Here is a 17,913-nt window from a genome sequence, read left to right as displayed (position 1 = left end):
GTGAACGTTACTGAAAAGATCGCTTCAGGGACTGGATTGAATTCATTTTTTTCCCTCCACTATCCAGTGGGAGCCAGGTGGGGCTTGAAAGGAAAATCCCATCAGTTACAGAAAACTGGGAATCATATCTCAACCTAGTGTGAGTAAAGAGGTGATGACAATTCAGAAGCTATGAAAACATGTCATCAAGATTGACGGAGGTTCAAAGCTGAGTTTTGTGCTAGATCGAGGACATGAGAATCAGAGGGGACACTGGAAATCATCTAATCCTTGGTATTTTCCTCTGTTTGTGCCTTATCTGATGGCCCCCCATGTCGCTCCTCCTCCAGCCCATAACCCAGCACATTCAGGGGCTCGTATTGAAAAGATGGCATCAACTTTGCTGTACTCATTGTTTGGAAATGATAACTTGAGGAGCTATTCAAAGGGCTGTCACCAAGCCATTGCCCTGAGAAGCAGCATGCAGAAATCAGAGCCACAGCCCATTCGTTCTGTAGGTCAGAAGCCAACCCTCGTTTTATTAAAAGACGTACAGGGGATTGAGAAAGAAAAGGACCACACTTTACTGTGGCAATGTACACAAACGCCGAGGCCACATCCGAGCCCTGCTGTCCTGGGCTGTCCCACACGCAGCTTTCTGGAACATAGTCTGGCCAGAGTCTTGGAAGAGACCTCATGAATCTCAGACTTCTTGGCCAAGCCTCTCTTGGCCAGAGCTGGCCATGACATTGACTGCAGGGCAGGTGGGCAAGGTCACCGGGCTGGTGGAATGGGGACCAAAGCTTTGCTCTTTGCATGGTCTCTTTGGTGGGGACTCGGTTCTCGCAAGCAGCCCTGGTATCTTCCACATGGCCTCCACAGCCAGGGACACAGTGGCCTACCTGAAGGTGAGCTCTACTCACTCTCCACTGAGTTTCGATCCTGAAGTCAGAAGCCCTGGGCCAGCCAAATTCACAGGCAGAGTCAAGCTTCAGGCCCACACGGCCTCGTGCAACACACGTACGGATGGGATGGGCGCCCAAACAGCATCTCAACGGGCCTGAGGCTCACTTCATGTTCCTCTCGATCCAGTCTTTAAAAGGCAGGACCTTGCTGAAGGCCGTGGAGAGGCTGTGGCTGCAGGTCTTGTCATAGCTCCAGCTGACCAGCCCCACCAGATGCCAGCGTGGCTCGGGGGACGCCCGTCCCGGGAACGACACGGCAGCGATGCCTCCCGTCTCTGCCGGGCAGATATCAGAGGGGGCAGCGGGGTCCCGGTTGGCACAGAACATGTTGTCTGTGACACTCACAGGGATGCCGTGCTCTTCGTGCTGCTCCTCACACAGCAGCGAGTCCACCACCCTGACCGCCCCCGAGCGCAGCGTGTCGTTCTTGAAGCCAGGGCTTCTCGCGTCTGCCAGCACGTTCCAGCCGGCCACAGTGATGCGGGACTCCTGGAAGGAGGCGCTCAGGTCCCGCGGGGCTGCGAGGCAGATGGGCTGGATGCGGGTGCTGATGCGAGCCTTGTCCAGGAGCTTCAGGATGGCGATGTCTGTGTCCAGCAGGATGGGGTCGTAGTTGGGATGCAGAATGACTGCAGAAATCTATAAATGCAAGAGACGGACAGCAGTGCTGAGCCATGACTGCACGGGGAATAAGAACAGGCAAGCCCCACGGCTAAATAACCGGGGGAAAGTGTCTTGTAGACAGCTGCAGTGGTTTGGAGAGACTCTGCTTCAGGGGTCATAGAAAACAACTGCTTTCTTTGGGGGCTTGCGAAGTGAAATGCCCACTGCTGCCCGGCAGGTGGTGTTAACTAAGTGGGGTGGCAGACGGGGCTGCAGAGGATGGTGGTGCCTACCCCATTCTAAAGTGGGGAGTGGCCCCTCTGCTCCAGTGACCACTGCCAGGCCAAGAGCGGGCCAGCTTTCTAACTTTGTCAGAGAACAGACTCCAGATCTGCATCTGAACCTCCTGATTTTTAAATGTTAGCAAATAACTGGTTAAAAAAATGTATGTTAGCACTACGCAGACAGAAACCCCTAAAAGGCTACCAGACTGCAACCTCTGGCTCGCTGTACACGTCTCATTCATCGGGAAGCCAGTAAGACAGAGCCACACCCAGAATGTTCCACAAGACGTTTCCACAGTCTTTGCTCATTGTCCCAACCCTTGCTGATCACTCTCTTTGATGGGGGCCTCTAGGAGCTTACATGTGTGATACATTCTAACATTTTTATGTACACGTTCTATTACTTCAACTGTATTTGGGCACATTTCCTCAGGGCTTCTCTTGTATCAAACTAATCATGATATGCTGGTCTGTCTCTTCCACTAGCCTGTGGATTCTTCAGGGCAAAGACCATGCCTTATTCAGTTCTGTATCTCTTCCCTGTGAATGGCATACTGTGGGAGCTCAACAATGAATGGATAGATGGACAGATGGATGGACAGATGGACAGAGAGGTGGGTGGGTAGGCGGATGGAAGAGAGGGAGGGAGGGAGATAGACAGAAGAATATTATAGATTGATTAGGAGTATCTTGGATAAAACCTTTCTAAGTGCTCGAAGCCTACCTCATACAATGCCCTAAACATAATAGGTGATTAACTTTTGATGACCACAGTGATAGATGGTATTTATTATAATCTTATTTTGAAAACAAAAGGAAAAAAGACTACAGAGTCTTTTTTCCTTTCTAGTCTCTATGTGAAATACTGGACGCCTGCTCCCTGGCCAGGCTCTGCCAGGCTCCGGGCTGGGAGCTAACATGTCAAGGTGTCAGGACTGACAGCCACTGCCCTCCCGGTGCCTGGAGTTTGCTGAGCCAACACCTGGTTTCCAGGTTACAGCCCTCTCTCACCCGCAAGCTCTGGATGGTCTTCTCATCTCGGTCATCATCCCGGTAGAATTTCCCCAGGACAACTTTGAGGTCTGCTGTCTTGATCATGGTGACCCTCCCCAGGTCAGTTACGCAGTGGGCAGCCACCACCGCGGTGCGCTCATTCACCAGGGCGCCGCTGCAGACCAGGAACCACGTGTCCTTGTGCGGGCTGCCACCATGCACCCCGCTGGCCCTCCTGTAGATGGCCGCCTGCCACGGCCAGCGCAGCCCCTGGCTCTTCGGACCAGTGATGTTCTCAGTTTTCCCGCAGACTGTGGAGAAAGCACCAGCTCAGTCAGATAAACTCAAACTTTCCCATACAAAGGGGAATGTGTGGCTCAACCAAGAGAACACACATCTGGAAAGGTGGGCCCCATGGGTGTGATGACCACTAAGCATCTAAGATGTTTTCCTTTTCCCATTAAATAGTAATCAACCATCTTGACATGGTTGGCTATCAAGTCTGGGGTTAAGATGGAAGGCTTGGGATCCCAGGCACTTTCTATCAATAGGACTTTGGACAAATTGCCAAATCTCTTAAAGCCTTAGTCCTCTTGCCTGCAAAATGGGTCTTGTAATCACATTTGTCTCATAGCGTTCTTAACGAGACTGGATAATGATCTATGTAAACAGTCAGACTCATAATATCATGACTATCATTATAAACTTGACCACAAAGAATTAAGCCATACTGTTCTCCTTTGACAAAGAGGGTGGGGAAGGTAGAATTTAGCATGTGCCAGGCTCTTTTCCAGATACTTTCACATATTACCTAAGTAATCATCACCATAATCTTATGGCTACTTAATACCTCATCACCTAATCAATAACTACCTATTCAATACCATGGGATGATAAGCATGAAAACGGGCTCAGACAGGGTATCCAAGATGGCATAAGTAGAAGCCTTCTGATATCGTTAATCCCTCCCCTACTTGGTGCTTAATGATGGTTCTCTCCCTTTCCTCCAAGTGAACATGACAAGAGTTATCCACAAGGAGGGGTGCCTGGCTGGCTCAGTCGGTTAAATGTTAAATGCCTTCAGCTCAGGTCACGATCTTGGGGTGCTGGGATGGAGCCCCACAACGGTCTCCCTGCTCGGCGAGGAGCCTGTTTCTCCCTCTGCCTCTCCCCTGCATGTGCGCACGCACTCTCTCTCTCTCAGATAAATACATAAAATCTTCTAAAAAATAAATAAAAAATAAAGAATTATCCACAAGGAAGAATGCCCCTCTCCAAAAAAATTCATCGAAGACCTAATGAGTTAGTTTCTCCCGAGTTAGAAGTTTAAGGCAAAGGAAGGAAGCTCCAACTGTGGAATATGAGACAGAACCAAGCTAGGGAATTAGCTGGAGGCCCACCGGACAAGGACCCTTGCCCAAAAAGTCTTCAACTGGGTCGATGGCTTTTCACAAGCAGCCACGGAAGCCGGACGCCACGCCCACCCCCAGACAAGGCCCCACTCACTGGGGACGCAGGACGGGGCTCGCCCACTCCACTTCCCGGTCCGCAGGCACGTCCTGCGGCTGCTGCCCAGGCGGCGGTAGAAAGGCGAGATGCACTCATACTGGAGCTGGGTGTGCAGATGCTGGAACCCGGGGGGCAGGTCTCCAAAGGGAAGGGCTGGCTTCTTGGTGGGGGCACCCTGCAGCTTTTGCTTGCTCAAGGAGGCTGAGTAGAGCTGGTGTAATGGCGTCTCCCTGCATGGGGGCCCAGAGAGAGTCATTGTGGACCCTGTGGTCTACGTGCCCATCCCCACGTAGACATTTGGTCACAGCAGAAAAAAACATGGCTGTCTCATTCTCTGTGTGTCTCTCTCCCATTTGCCCCTTCCCACCCCCCCAACCATGCGCATGCGCACGCACACACACACACACTTCCCCTCTACCACCGAGCAAATTCTCTTGCACGCCTCAACCTTCATTCTGTTCTTCCATTTCCATTTCTGGCATGCCTCCAGCTGCCTACGATTTTAACCAGAGGATAATATCTGGCATAATAGCTGTTATCCAAGGGACTGCTACCCAGTCCATGTGCACAGAGAGAAATTAACTGTGAAATTAAACAGGAAAGGAAGTTCCTCTGAAGACTGGCATCTTTTTTTCCTCCAAACATTATGATAATGGGGCAATATCAGGAACTGACTTGAACTAAACTGTGTGGATACAGTAGCTGGATTTCGCAATCAGCGTCTGTAATTAGCACACCTCAGAGAATAGGACCTTCTCAGGGCACACTGATTGGCAGAAATACAGAGCAGTGTGTGTAAATGTGAAAAGGCCTTTTAAATGAGCCCTAGAAGCTGAAGCTCCCCAGAGACCACTTGGGGATTCTTGGGGGAAGATGTACACACGTTGGACAACCTGCGTTCATTTTAATCAGCACATAACAACCACTAACTGAGAAGTCAGAATTCCTCTAGGAAACAGTGTGTTCGTCTCTGTTTAATGAATGGGAAAAGGAAGGCTGGAGGGGGAAGTGGGAGTAGAGAAGGGCACACAGGAAGCTAAGATGGTACCCAAGGCAGCACTGAGCAATTACGACTCCCAACCTGGTGTCTCTACTGTGCCATCTGATGTCATCCGAAGAAATCTATTTCATGTGTCTGTATAGCGCTTCCCTCAGAGCAAATGTTCCATTCACATTGATTTCATTCAGTGAATCTTTAGCTCATGTTTAGAACAAGGTCTGTCGTTCAAGGAGCTTCCGAACTGGCAAACCAGCTCATCTTTTGGTCCATCTGTTGAAAGACTACACTGCCTTCTGGGGTCCTTGGGTGACTGGACTGCTGGAGATAGGCATATCCATATTCCAGCAGCCTATCTTCCAGAAAGATCCTTAAAACCAAGTGTTAGTCTTGCTTTTTCATCCACATGAGCCACCTGGCACCTTGTCACCTAACCTTCCATTATAATTGCCTTAAAAATGCAAAGCCCAGGGGTCTTTTTTAGTAGTTCAGGGGCTCCTCTACAAGATGTTTTGTTGGAAAGAACAGGTTCATCCCACTTAGTGGAGAGTCCAGCTCCAGGCAAATCATAAAGATCAGGAAAAGATGGAATTTGTATTTCACTGTCACTGTTCCCAAGGAAATGCCTTGCCTGAAACGGGAAAGACAGAGATAGAAGGAAATATCCAGAGGAAAGGTGAGAGATTGATGGCTATCCTGCTTTCGGAGTATTTGAGGTCACTTGGCTGGGGTCAGTTCTAATCACTGGGATTCGTTGTTACGGGTCCCGAAGGCAATAGCTGCCGCTAACCGCTGCTCATTTGCGTGAGTGGTCGGCTAAAGCCTTTACATGGGGCTAGGCTGCAGCTTCGCACGTACGGGAGCAGACCCTGAAGACGCTGAAGACTCTGAAGATCCTGGGTTTGCATCCTGGATCCACATTTTGCAATGTGACCTGGGGCGAGTTAATTTCTCCGAGCCTCACTTTACCCATCCATAATAAAACTGGTAATAAAACCGACCAGAAAACGCTAATAATAGTAATACCTACCTCAGAGGTTGTAGGAAAGATTAAACGAGCTAACAACGTGGAAAGCACTCAGAAGAGTAACTGGCACATGGCGAACACTCAGTAAATGCTAGCTAGCTCTGTGTGCTGCATCTAATCCGTATAGCAATCCCCAGAGACTGGCGTTTTTAGGATTGCCCTTACTTTTCAAAGGAGGAGACTAAAGGCTTAGCAAGTTTAGCAACCTGCCCAAGAATACAGTGCTTAAGAAAGACTGAACTCGGTCTCGAGCCATTATTTGTCAATCTTGTTCATTCATTCATTCACTGTTTGGGATGGTTATTTTGGGGGGGGGGTGCCTCCCCTGCAGCAAGCATTGTTCTTGGTCCCAGAACTTGAGCATGAACGAAACAGAAAATGTTCAGGTAACTTTTATTTTTGAAGGGTTAGGTAGAGACAGAAATTGAACAACAACAACAACAAAAACTTAGGTAGGATGACAGGTAGGGCTGGAGCTAAGCTGACACCTGAGGCACAGAAAATGCAGGAGAGCAAAGAAGTCAGCTCTGCAGTCAGGGTTGAGGTAGGGTTATTATTCTTCTTTTAATTGATCGACTCTTTGAGGTTGATGATGGCTTTGTTTTTATGTAAAGTGTAAAAGGAGAAAACATTAACCAGTACTATAACATTTGGGGGGGGGGTTCTTTTTTTTTTTATGTTCAGCTAGCCAACATATAGTACATCGTTAGGTGTGTTTTTTTTTTTTTTTAAGATTTTATTTATTTGACAGAGAGATAGAGCCTATGAGCACAAGCAGGGGGAGTGGCAGAGGGAGAGAGAGAAGCAGGCTCCCCACTGAGCAGGGAGCCTGACGGGGGCTCCATCCCAGGACCCTGGGATCAAGACCCGAGCCGAAGGCAGACGCTTAACTGACTGAGCCACCCAGGCGCCCCTAGTACATCGTTAGTTTTGGATGTAGTGTTCAACGATTCATCAGTTGCATCCTTCAGCAGATGAATGGATAAAGAAGATGGGGGGGTGGTTCTTATTTTCCAAAGGACGGTCAGGGAAGGTCTCTCTGCCAGGTAAAAACTGAGCAGGGAGCGGACGGCAGCATGGCTTTAAAGCTCACGGAAACGCAGCAGAAGCACGGTCCAGACAGAAGGGCCAAGGCTCTGATGCAGCACTTTGGGGGGAGGGGGCGGGGACAAGCTGGGCGGCCGGTGGGCCGGAGTGGAGGGGAAGAGGAGAATGGTATGAGATGAAGTGAGAACAGTTTCTCCTACAAAACGAGGAGAGAAGAAGCAGAACCGGGCCGATTCTCTGCCCACCGGTGGTCCCCACCTCTGTCTTCCCAGGAGGAAGGCCGGGCAGGCATATCTGAGGGCTCCCATCCCTCACTGGGGCTGGTCATTTATCTCTAGTTCCTGGGTGCCAGTGGCCTGCCTCATCTGGTTGATTACCACCAAGAACATCTTGGTTGCATGGTTGCCAAAGCTGGTTGCATGTGGCAGGAAGGCCACCTCCCTAGAAGCTGCCCTAGGCAACACAGCAATTTCAGGAAGACTCAAGTATTAAAATCCAGTTCCTCAAAGGTCATCTTCAAGTCTCAAGATCCACCAACCACCTACTTTCCCACGATCCCATGAACTGTGTCCATGTTCCAGCAGTTGCTACCTCTTGGCCAAAGGCAGCTGGCTCATCAGCCTCCCTCTAACAGGCCCTATTCTTTCATGAGCAGTCAGCACTGAGTGTCCCTAAAAAACCCCAGACTGTCTTTGGCCAAACACAAGTGGGGAAAAGGGGCGGGAAGGGACACACGCATTCCCCTTGAAAGCAGAGCTCAGGTGTTTCGACCTCACCTTGACTGAAACTGCATGGGAAGAACTCTGCGTCTCACCAAGTCTGAGATCTTTGGTTCTCGGCAGGCTAGAATGAAGGAGAAAAGAGGGCATCAGCTTTTCCCGTATTAACTGCTCACGTTCATTCAGTTCAGATTCATCCCTGACCACCCTTTCTGGACACCCCGCAGAGGTCTGAGAGAGGAGGTGTGCCAGCCAAGTTTGGACAGCTCCCGAGCAAAAGAGCATGCTGCCTTTCATCGAAATTGACAACCCCCTCTGAAGAACCCCCATGGAGGACGCACCTCTGAAAAACCACTCCACCCGGGTGATGTGAAACCCTGGCAGTCATTAGACTGGGACCCTCTGTTCCCACAAATATCATCAGTGAACTTGATGGAACGTGGAGTCACAGTCAAAAATGAAGGTTCTACAATACATCCCAACACAGGGAACTACAAGGCTCTCATTTAAGACCAGATGGCAGTGTCAACCATGGGTAAGTCTTGGGTAGCTGCTTCCTCTAGTTCCTTCCTCTGAAACCGAGGCTCTTAATGATTATTTGAAGGCACCTCAAAGCCCAGGCTTAATTTTGCTGAAGTGTCTTTTTCTTCACTTTCCCAATCAAGCAGCCAACATGCATCTAATTAGTAAACTAGAGAACTTTGGTTGTTATTAATTTGTAAGAGAAGAGTTGACAAAAATCTCCAAGGACATATGAAACACTGTTTCCATACTTAATGAAATCAAGAATCAGAGTCTGTGCTGGTGGGGATGAAGGTCGCTTCTGGCTAAAGTCTAAAGTGATTTATTCCTTTCACAAACCGTTCTCTTTTATTTCTTTTCCCATGAGTTGGGTTGTTGACAAACACCCAGAAGGGAAAGTGGAGGATTAAGGCAATTATCTGGGTAATCTAGGCCAAGGACATGCTTTTCTTCCTAGGAAACAGCCAGATAATTGTGACCTGCCCCTAAAATACAGGGGCTGTTGACCTGGTTCAGTAAAAAACTACGCATCCCCACTGCCAAGGGGTAAGTTTCAAGCTTCTCTATACAACGTTCCATGTTTCCTGGTCCCAAACCAACCTTTTCAATCTACTTTCCAGATTCCCAGTTGGCCCCACTTTGAGTTTACCATGATCCTTTCACTTCTGCCTATACTCCTTGTCTTGTTTTCCTTTGTCTTATGATGCGAATATCATCCCAACTGCTCTGCACCTCTTGCAAACTCTTCCCAGCTTCCCAGATTGGCTTGGCTCCTACCTGCTGCCTACAACTGTCCCTATTTCAAGCAATATTGATTGCTCCTTTCTCTCAACATACACTGCTCATCCATTTCCTCTAACTCTGCCTTGAATGCTGGAGGTCTTGCTATCTTATTAAGATGTTTTCCATTATGTTAACATCTTAAACCTCCCACCACACAGGCTGGCAGGGATAGTGTGTCTATTTTGTTCTTTTATTTCCTGCACCAACTTCCTATTTCATAGAGAGTAGATAAATGTAGCTACATTGGAGCCCATTGACTGCCTCAATTTTGTTCTTGGGTTTACATATATAAAACCCAGCCCTGTCATCTCCCCTAAACTGCTCTGATAACTTTGTAACTCTTCTTGATCACAGTGAGAAGCTGTGATTAGGATAAGCAGGTCCTCTGAAGGTCCGAAAAAGAAGCATATGTTTTCAGGGATGGCCTTCCACCTAGGAGTGATAGATGGTTCCAGTGAGAACCTAAGAAGGAAAGGCATTTTTTCAGGGGCTCACACACATGTAGGGAGCTACCAAAAAGTCCAGCCACTCCATCTATTTCTGTGGAAATATACTTCACAAATACTCGTCAGTTACCTTTTAGGCAGATGGGCTGTTTCCCCGACCACTCTCCATTCTGCTGGCAAGTTCTCTTCTCATTGCCACTAAGAACGTATGAGTTATTACAGAAGAAGGACACGATGGTGCCAATTTTTGCATAGCGCCCATTGATAAGCCCCGGGCCTCCTGTTACTTTCTTGTACCCATTGACTGGGCCCCCAGGGTCTGAGCAGTTACTTTCTTCAAGGACTAAAAGAAAATAAAGGGGGGGGGGGGAAGAGCAATTAAAAGTGTGAAGCATTCCATTTTAGAACCGGATCTTTTCATGTTTCACTGAATTAAAAATGCAGCGATGTGGAGCCTGCTAACGATGGTGCCCACAGGACTCAGCAAGAGAAAACTCATAACAGAAAATGCATGTGTGAGACATGTCCTCCCCTTGCTTTAACGATCTGTTCTTAAATTGGGAAGTATTTCATTCCCCATATAAATAAATTTGACACCACAACTGGCTCTCCTGTGACCTTGTTCATTTCTTTCTCAAGCTGTGGGAGCTGGGCAGGCCTGGACAACACGAACATTGCACCTAGATTTTATGATCAGTACACAGGGATGATTATTTCCCAATGTCGTTGTATTATCTCCTTCATTCCCTAAAGCTTAGGCAATTCAACAAGAGTCTTCAGTTGCCTATTTGTGCTGTACCCAGAAAGCAGAACTTACTAGAAACAAGGCTGCATATATGAAATGAATTTAAGATTTTATATTTCATCTGCAGGGACACAAGTGTGCTGAGATGTATAGTTCGAAAATACTAGAAGATGATAGAAATTCAGAGATACAAAGAAGTTCCCCTGATCTCCAAAAACATGCTTTCCATCTAAACATTTAACAATATCCATTGCAAAGGCATTTCTTTTTTAGAAAGAAAAAAAGATTTATTTGAGAGAGAGAGAGGGTGCACACGCATACAAGTGGAAGGGGCAGAGGGAGAGGGAGAATCTGAAGCAAACCCCCTGTTGAGCATGGAGCCTGATTCAGGGCTTGATCCCACGACCCTGAGGTCATGACCTGAGATCGTGACCTGAGCTGAAATCAAGACTCGGAACTGAGCCACCCAGGTGCCCCACCCCCAAGGCATTTCTATTCTCTAACTCGTGTGGAACAGCTATGCAAAGTAAAAGTGGCAACACCAGCTATTCTGAGCACTGAACAGATATTAGACAAATCCTGGAAAGATTCTATCAGATAACATATTTTTCTCAAATGGATTACAGCACAATGGTGAATATTACTCGCCTAAGGACACAGAGTAGGGCCCCTGAGGAATTCAACCTTTAATTACTGCGTTTGGGTACCAACTGCTCTGTAAGCCTTCCTGGTCTCTTTTTAATCATTTCTTCTAAGATACCGTCTCATCCCTATGAAACAGTCCCCAAGCAATGGGATCATGCATCTGACATGCTTTTCTTCCCGTAACTGTCCCAATTACCTTTTAAGCAACTTGCATGCTTGCCTCCAGGCAAGAAAAAGAATCTCCATTCATATAACACTTCTAAAATATTTGAGAACCGACAATTAGTAAATTTCCCTTTGTGCAATTTGGCAAGGTTGCTAATATTAGCCAAATTACTCGTTTGTCTACTCTAAGATTGCCCATAGACCATGTGGCAGATGATTTCAATGATATTCTGTATGCTTTTGGGCTACTTACTATAAGCAGTTTCCATGGCGGGGGACTCCAAAACCCCATTTTAATTGTAAAAAAATGGACCTCACTGAGGGAGTCTTTCAAAATACCAACATGGCATAGGGAGGGCAATGCACCTTTTGAAACATCAAGTGTACTGAGAAAGCCCCCTGGAAAGTGCTTGCATTTCCGGGAATGCCTCTATGATGGGGGAGAGGGGCAGGCAGAGAAAGCATTCCATGTTGCGTCAGTGATGGGATACCTTCTTTTTTTTTTTTTTAAGATTTATTTATTTTAGAGAGAGAGAAAATGAGTGCATGAGCAGGAGGAGGGGCAGAAGGAGAAGGAGAGAGAGAGACCCTCAAACAGACTCCATGCTGATCATCACAGAGCCCGATACAGGGCTCGATCTCATGACCCTGAGATCATGACTTGTCGCAAAACCAAGAGTTGGTTGCTTAACTAACTGAGCCATCCAGGTGCCCCAGGACTACCTTCTTATAGTAGAGGCTCACTTAATGCTAAACATGTAGCCCAGAAACAACCAGCAGGAGCCCACAGCTGCAATTATCTCAAAAACACGGTGTGTCATACCTGCAAGTTTTAGAAAATGGAATTCACTGCCAACATAAAAATCAGGAGATTGCTCACAAAAATCTGTTTTCCCAGCTTCTGACAAAATTCAGATCTGGAAACCCTGGGCTGTATTACCACACGGCAACAATCAACTGGTATTGTGAAGTAGCTGTCTGCTTCGGGGCGGGGGTGGGGGGAGCTGCATGCTTCCCTTGGCCACAGCCCCTGCCCGCTGCCTGACCCTGGTAGGGCTAGACTCCGTGGTCAGTTAGCCTATCAAAGAGCTATGCTTTGTGCAATGCAAGCACAGTTCCTCCTTCATTTTGAGTTTTGCTTGCTAGAGCTCATGGCCAAGAAAAATTCTGGTGATACTTAAGACCAGTCCTAGAATATTAAAAGAAAATGAACAACACTCCAGCCACATCAGCTTCAGCAAAAGGTAAGCAATCCCTTCTACTGTGAGCCTGAGAAGTGGGTTTTCCTCTTTTTGGAAGTAAGGACTTCCGTGGTGCACCAGGCTCCTGCCCCATGATTTCCTAAGTGCAGGATTCTCATGGATCCTATTTCTAACTACATTTAACGTGGGTTTAATCAGCAGGAATGCTGGAGAGTTCTTGAGCCTTTGGAGGTAACAAAGCTTTAGGACAATTCCGGTTATCTGTGTTTCTCCCTGAGGAGGCTTTAAAAGGAAACTTAAAGAGAAACTGAGTCAGGATGTATAAACAAGTCTGCCCAAGGCTGGGGAATTCTGCCATATTTCTAGAATTCTTAGATGCCTACTCTTTTATAATGAGACATGTCTGAACTCAGGTCACACGTGTATGTTTCAAGTAGCACGTCTTTACTTCCAACTCTCAGAGAAGCTATAATTAAATCAACAGTGCACCTTAAACTTGATGAGATCTTAGAATGGAGAACTGTTATTTGATTTTAAGTTATTGCTCATGGATGGTCACCAGGATAGAGCTTCCTAGTGCCGAATGATGCTTACGAGTTAGGGTCTAATGGAACTTAAGACTGTATGGCTGGGGGTGCCTGGCTGGCTCAATGGGACTCTTAAGCTTGGGGTTGTAAATTCGAGCCCCACATTAAGTGTAGAGATTACTTAAAAACAAAATCTTAAAAAAAAAAAAACAACTATATGGCTAAAATTCAAGAGAAACACAGGCAATAGAAACAGATTTAAGAAGGATTCAGATGCTGTAGTTGAAAATAAATATGGGAAGCATGCTCAAGGAAATAAAACAGAAAACTGAGAGCTTCAGTAGAAGACTGGAAACCTTAGAAACTAACCAAAGGAGCAATCTAGAACTAAAAAGTGACAATGGCAGAAACGTAAAGCTCAGTGGGTGAGTTTAATAGCAAATCAGATACAGCTCACGTGTGTTAATAAACTGAAACATAACTTACAAGAAAGAATTCAGAATGAAGCCCAAGAGTCAAAAAAGTGGAAAATGTAAAGAAACAGTGAGAAGCTTAATAAAGGCATGTACCTGACGTCCCAGGAGATAAGAAACGGAGTAAAATTAGCATATAGAGATAATGGCTGAAAAAGTCCCCAAAACTGATAAAAGACATCCCCCTACAGATTCACAAAGTCCCAAAACAGATAAATATGAAGAAAACCACACACAGACCTAGTACACAAAACTGCTAAAAGCCAAAATCAGAGAAAAAAATTTTAAGCAGCCAAAGCAGAGAAAAATGGACGGGAGAAACATACTCTAAGATAATTATAGTCATATCTCTGGCTTGTAACATCAAAAATGATTTTTGTCTCTACATACTTTTTTCCCCCATGTTTGGTAATCAGAAAATGTAACCATAAAAATTTTTGTTGTTTATTCTTTTTGTGTTTGTTCGTTATTTTCATTTTTTAAAGTAGCAGGCAAAATGGTTTGGGTCCTCCCTGCTCAGCCTATAAACCTAGCATTCAGTCTGCCATGCCCTGTTTGATGCTCCCATACCCTCCACTCCCTGTACATCTCATTACCAACTTGCATAATCATAGAGTAATCCAACTTCCCTCGAGCTCAGATTGAAATGATCTTTGTCACCAGACTCTGGGGGAGAAAGAACAGCTTTCAGAATCAGAAGATACAGGTTCAAATAATTATTTGGTTCCCCAGCGTCCAGAGTAAGTACACAGTAGGTCCTCAATAAATATTTGTTAGTAGATGGAAGGGATAAAGGTTAAAATTTATTCATTCTTCCACTTAATGAACCGGAGCATGGGAAAATTATATAATTCTCCAAACCTTGCTTTTCTGGTCTGTAAAACGGGATAATAGCACTTATCTGGCTGGGCTGGTTTTGAGGAATAATTTACATAACACATAGTCTCCTTTTCTCCTGTTTGCCTTTATTTACAAAGCACCCAACTTCTTTTAAAAACCAATTTCTCGGGGCGCCTGGGTGGCGCAGTGTGAGGTGTCCAACTCTTAATTTCGGCTCAGGTCACGATCTTGGGATCCTGGGATCGAGCCCCGCATTGGGCTCCCCATTCAGCACTGAGTCTGCTTGAGGATTCTCTTTCCCTCTCCCTCTGCCCGCCCTTCCTCCCCCCCCACCCCCGCCCCCCGCCCCGGGCTCGCTCTCTCTCTAAAATAAAAATAAATAAACCTTAAAAAAAATCAATTCCCCAAATTCATACACCTTAAAAAAAAACCCACAAGGAAATCTAAAGTCTTATTATTAGGTCTATTTGGATATAAAACAAATATTACACTCTATTTTCTTGGTAATGTCTATGCATGATGGGCCTCCAGACCAGGATTCAGTGTGTTGACTCAGACTTCTGAGTATCAGCCATGGTCTCTGTACACTCATCTCTTTTAATCCTGCAAAATGAAGCCTTCAAAGTGTATTCTTGTATCAAACATCCACTGGGCATCATTCCCTCTTCCCTCTCATTTATTTCCCATACTTGCCAAAGCTGTACACTCTCCTAGCATGCTTTTGAATAGAATTCTAAGACTTCCTCCACCCGCCTCTTTCTCTCCCAGTTTAGACATCGACCTGTTGGGTCCATAGACCATCTGCATCTCATCAGAGCATGCTCCCCGGGGTTACATTTCAAAAACTACCTCTTTATTTCCCCTGTGGTTTCTCTTTTTAGAATCCTTTGTGTCTCCCCATTGAACAGATCCTTGATTCGTTTCTATTTGATTTTTCAAGGGCTTCGTGCTTCCTTTCTCCTCAGTGGGATGGATGTTTTCACACAAAGCCAAGTGAGAATGTAAAACATCTGCATCCCTGGCTGAAGGAGCATCAGGCTCCTGCTTTGCTAAGTAAAATATTCCAGGATTAATAATAAATAGCACATTGCCCTGGTCCTTTTGGGACTCAGCCTGGGGACATAAACACACTAAGTTTAGCATGCCCTTACATGCCATTTCACAAACAGAAACAGTACTTGGGGGTGCATTCCTGTTTCAGATAAACATTTAAAGAAAGGCTCGCTAGCCTTGTCTTCTTTTTTTTCTCACGGCAACAGGATGAGGTGGTTCCCTGTGATGCCACTTTACTGAAGGATAGATGGTGGCTTTGAGACGGCCCTTGTAGTGAATGCTATTGGTGCCCCACCCAGGTCCCCTCATATCCTTTTACCAGATCAGCTTCTACACATGAAGCTGGCACCTGCCACCTTCAGAGGACTGCCCTTGGGCATGGACACCACCTTGCCTATATGAAGAGCTGAAAAATGCCAAGATTTTTGTCCCCTTGTGCCCACTCCAGGGTTGCCCATAGACAATGACTGCAAGGTGTATAAATAGCTCAACTCCTATTCCTCAGGGCATCATTTACACTCCCTAGCACCCCACAGGATCGGGCTGAGTCTGGGAGTTGAGCTGAAATCACTCTTGCTTGGTTTCCTCCTCTTTCCCATCTTGCTTCCCCAACTCCCTTACTGGTTGATCTTGGGAGTACCTTCTTTAATAAATCATTTGAGCCCAAATGCTTGGCTCAGTGACTGGTTTGGGGGAAAAACTAAGGACAGCTCTATTTTCTTAGCCCTGGGCTTCAGGGCCCTTCATGCCTCCCCATGGTGGCACTCCTCAGAGGTGACAAGATGCCAGAGGGGCGGCCTTCTCAGCCCTGGGCATGAAGCCCTGCATGCCTTTCAGCTCCTGGCAGATCTTGGGGAGGATGACTGGCAGGGCATCTAGAGAGGTCGGATCTCAGCAGAAGGGCCTCCAGCCTCCACAGCTGCTCTGGTTGCAGGTCAGCCCCACACCAGCAGAGCCGTTTTACCTTAAGGGATCAGGTGCTCTGAGACAATGGGCTTCTCCACGCTAACCAGTGTGGATCCAGAATCTATCATGTGAAGAGTCGGTGCTGTCTGTGTAAAGCCAGCAACCGTTTTACAACCTGAAGGTACAGAGGAGGCCCCAACAAGGACAGACTGAATTTCTCACAAGTCCAAAGTATGGGTCTTAGACTTGCATTGAAACTGACTTAAAGCAAATAAAGTTACATCTTTCTCTCCCCTGATTGGTACACTAAGATCCATGCTGGACAGAAGGTAGGTGAGGTGACCAGGTCCAGAAGGTCTACAGGAAATGGACGTGATGATGGAGACATCAGAGAATATGTCAAGATAATGTGGAGACATTTCTAGGAAACATGATTATTCAGTGCACACAAATAACACCATTTTTTTTGTGCCCTCTGGTTAGTCAATTATATTGACTATGACAAAAGGAAGTCCACACTCTTCATTCCTAATTTAGGAAGCGGACCTACCTCCCCCTCCCCTTAATAATCACAAAACTCAGGAGCGGGGGAGATCCCAGCTGTGGCAAGTAAAAAGATCCCTTCTTCCATCACATTACTATCCACCAGTGTATCCTTGCTCACAAAAATATCTTTTTACGGATAAATGTAGAATTTCAATATGATACACCAAACACCCATGAATATCTGTCTTTTCCTTTTGCTTTAGTCTCGAAGCTGCAAGTTCAAATTAGAAGACAAGATCTATAAAAAGCCCCTAGGAGGTGGAGAATCCAATCACTGCTTTGCCTATTGGAAATCCGGCATGCCTCTCTATACAGAAAGACTGGGGGAGGGCCGTGCACTACTGATTTCATGGCCTGATTTTCTTGCACTGTGTACTAAGTGAGTGCTTCCTCAGCAGAATAAGGCACTGGAAGATGTTTTCCTGAAGCTTTAACATAGCAATGTTTTTATTTAAACCCAGAAACAGAAGTGATGTCCGTTAACGTTTATTGTACTAAAGTACTTGAGATACCTCAAGGCGCCCCCCAGCCTCGCTAAAGCACTTATTTTAAAAAAAAAAATGGTTTGGAGACTTCCAAGTACCTATTCCCCAGGTCAGATTTTTAAAAAAAAAAAAAAAAAAATTCAGAGGAGTGTATATACACAGTATATATATTGTTATATATTTTTTCTTTTTTTTTCTTACTAGCACCAATTTATCCTAAGTGACTAGTGTCTTTCTTAACTTTGCTTCTAAAATTACATCAGAACATAGGACCCTAACCAAGGAATAAAAGCAAAGGTAGTCATGGGGGCCTTGAATGAATCTGAAAGGGGAATGGGGTCTCTGCACACACTAGCCAACCCCAGCAACAAAGACCTCATCAGGCAGAGCTGATTGAACTGGGTCGCTACCACCTAGCCTGCTGTGTTATCTGAAAGAAAACGTGCTCCTCT

General features: G+C 46.2%; 1 protein-coding gene across 3 annotated transcripts in view; it reads right to left on the bottom strand.

Moving 5' to 3' along the window:
• Window positions 1–1,013: 1,013 nt before the first annotated feature.
• PAMR1 (peptidase domain containing associated with muscle regeneration 1) overlaps window positions 1,014–17,913 on the bottom strand; it is a 53,106-nt gene continuing 36,206 nt past the window's right edge. For 2 of the 3 annotated variants that reach the window (XM_021684743.1, XM_021684745.1), the window contains 5 exons: window positions 10,005–10,217; window positions 8,181–8,247; window positions 4,331–4,563; window positions 2,843–3,135; window positions 1,014–1,583 (listed from right to left, as the gene is read on the bottom strand). In XM_021684743.1, the coding sequence (XP_021540418.1) occupies window positions 1,047–1,583; window positions 2,843–3,135; window positions 4,331–4,563; window positions 8,181–8,247; window positions 10,005–10,217 (1,343 nt within the window). In that variant the 3' untranslated portion in view covers window positions 1,014–1,046. Of the gene's footprint in view, window positions 1,584–2,842; window positions 3,136–4,330; window positions 4,564–8,180; window positions 8,248–10,004; window positions 10,218–11,039; window positions 11,058–11,429; window positions 11,438–16,711; window positions 16,737–17,913 lie in introns of all 3 variants that reach the window. The other variant, XM_021684744.1, reaches the window with a different exon arrangement.

Source organism: Neomonachus schauinslandi, chromosome 11, assembly GCF_002201575.2.
Source record: "Neomonachus schauinslandi chromosome 11, ASM220157v2, whole genome shotgun sequence".
Classification (NCBI taxonomy): Eukaryota; Metazoa; Chordata; class Mammalia; order Carnivora; family Phocidae; genus Neomonachus; species Neomonachus schauinslandi.
This window is presented reverse-complemented; position numbering and strand designations above follow the sequence as displayed.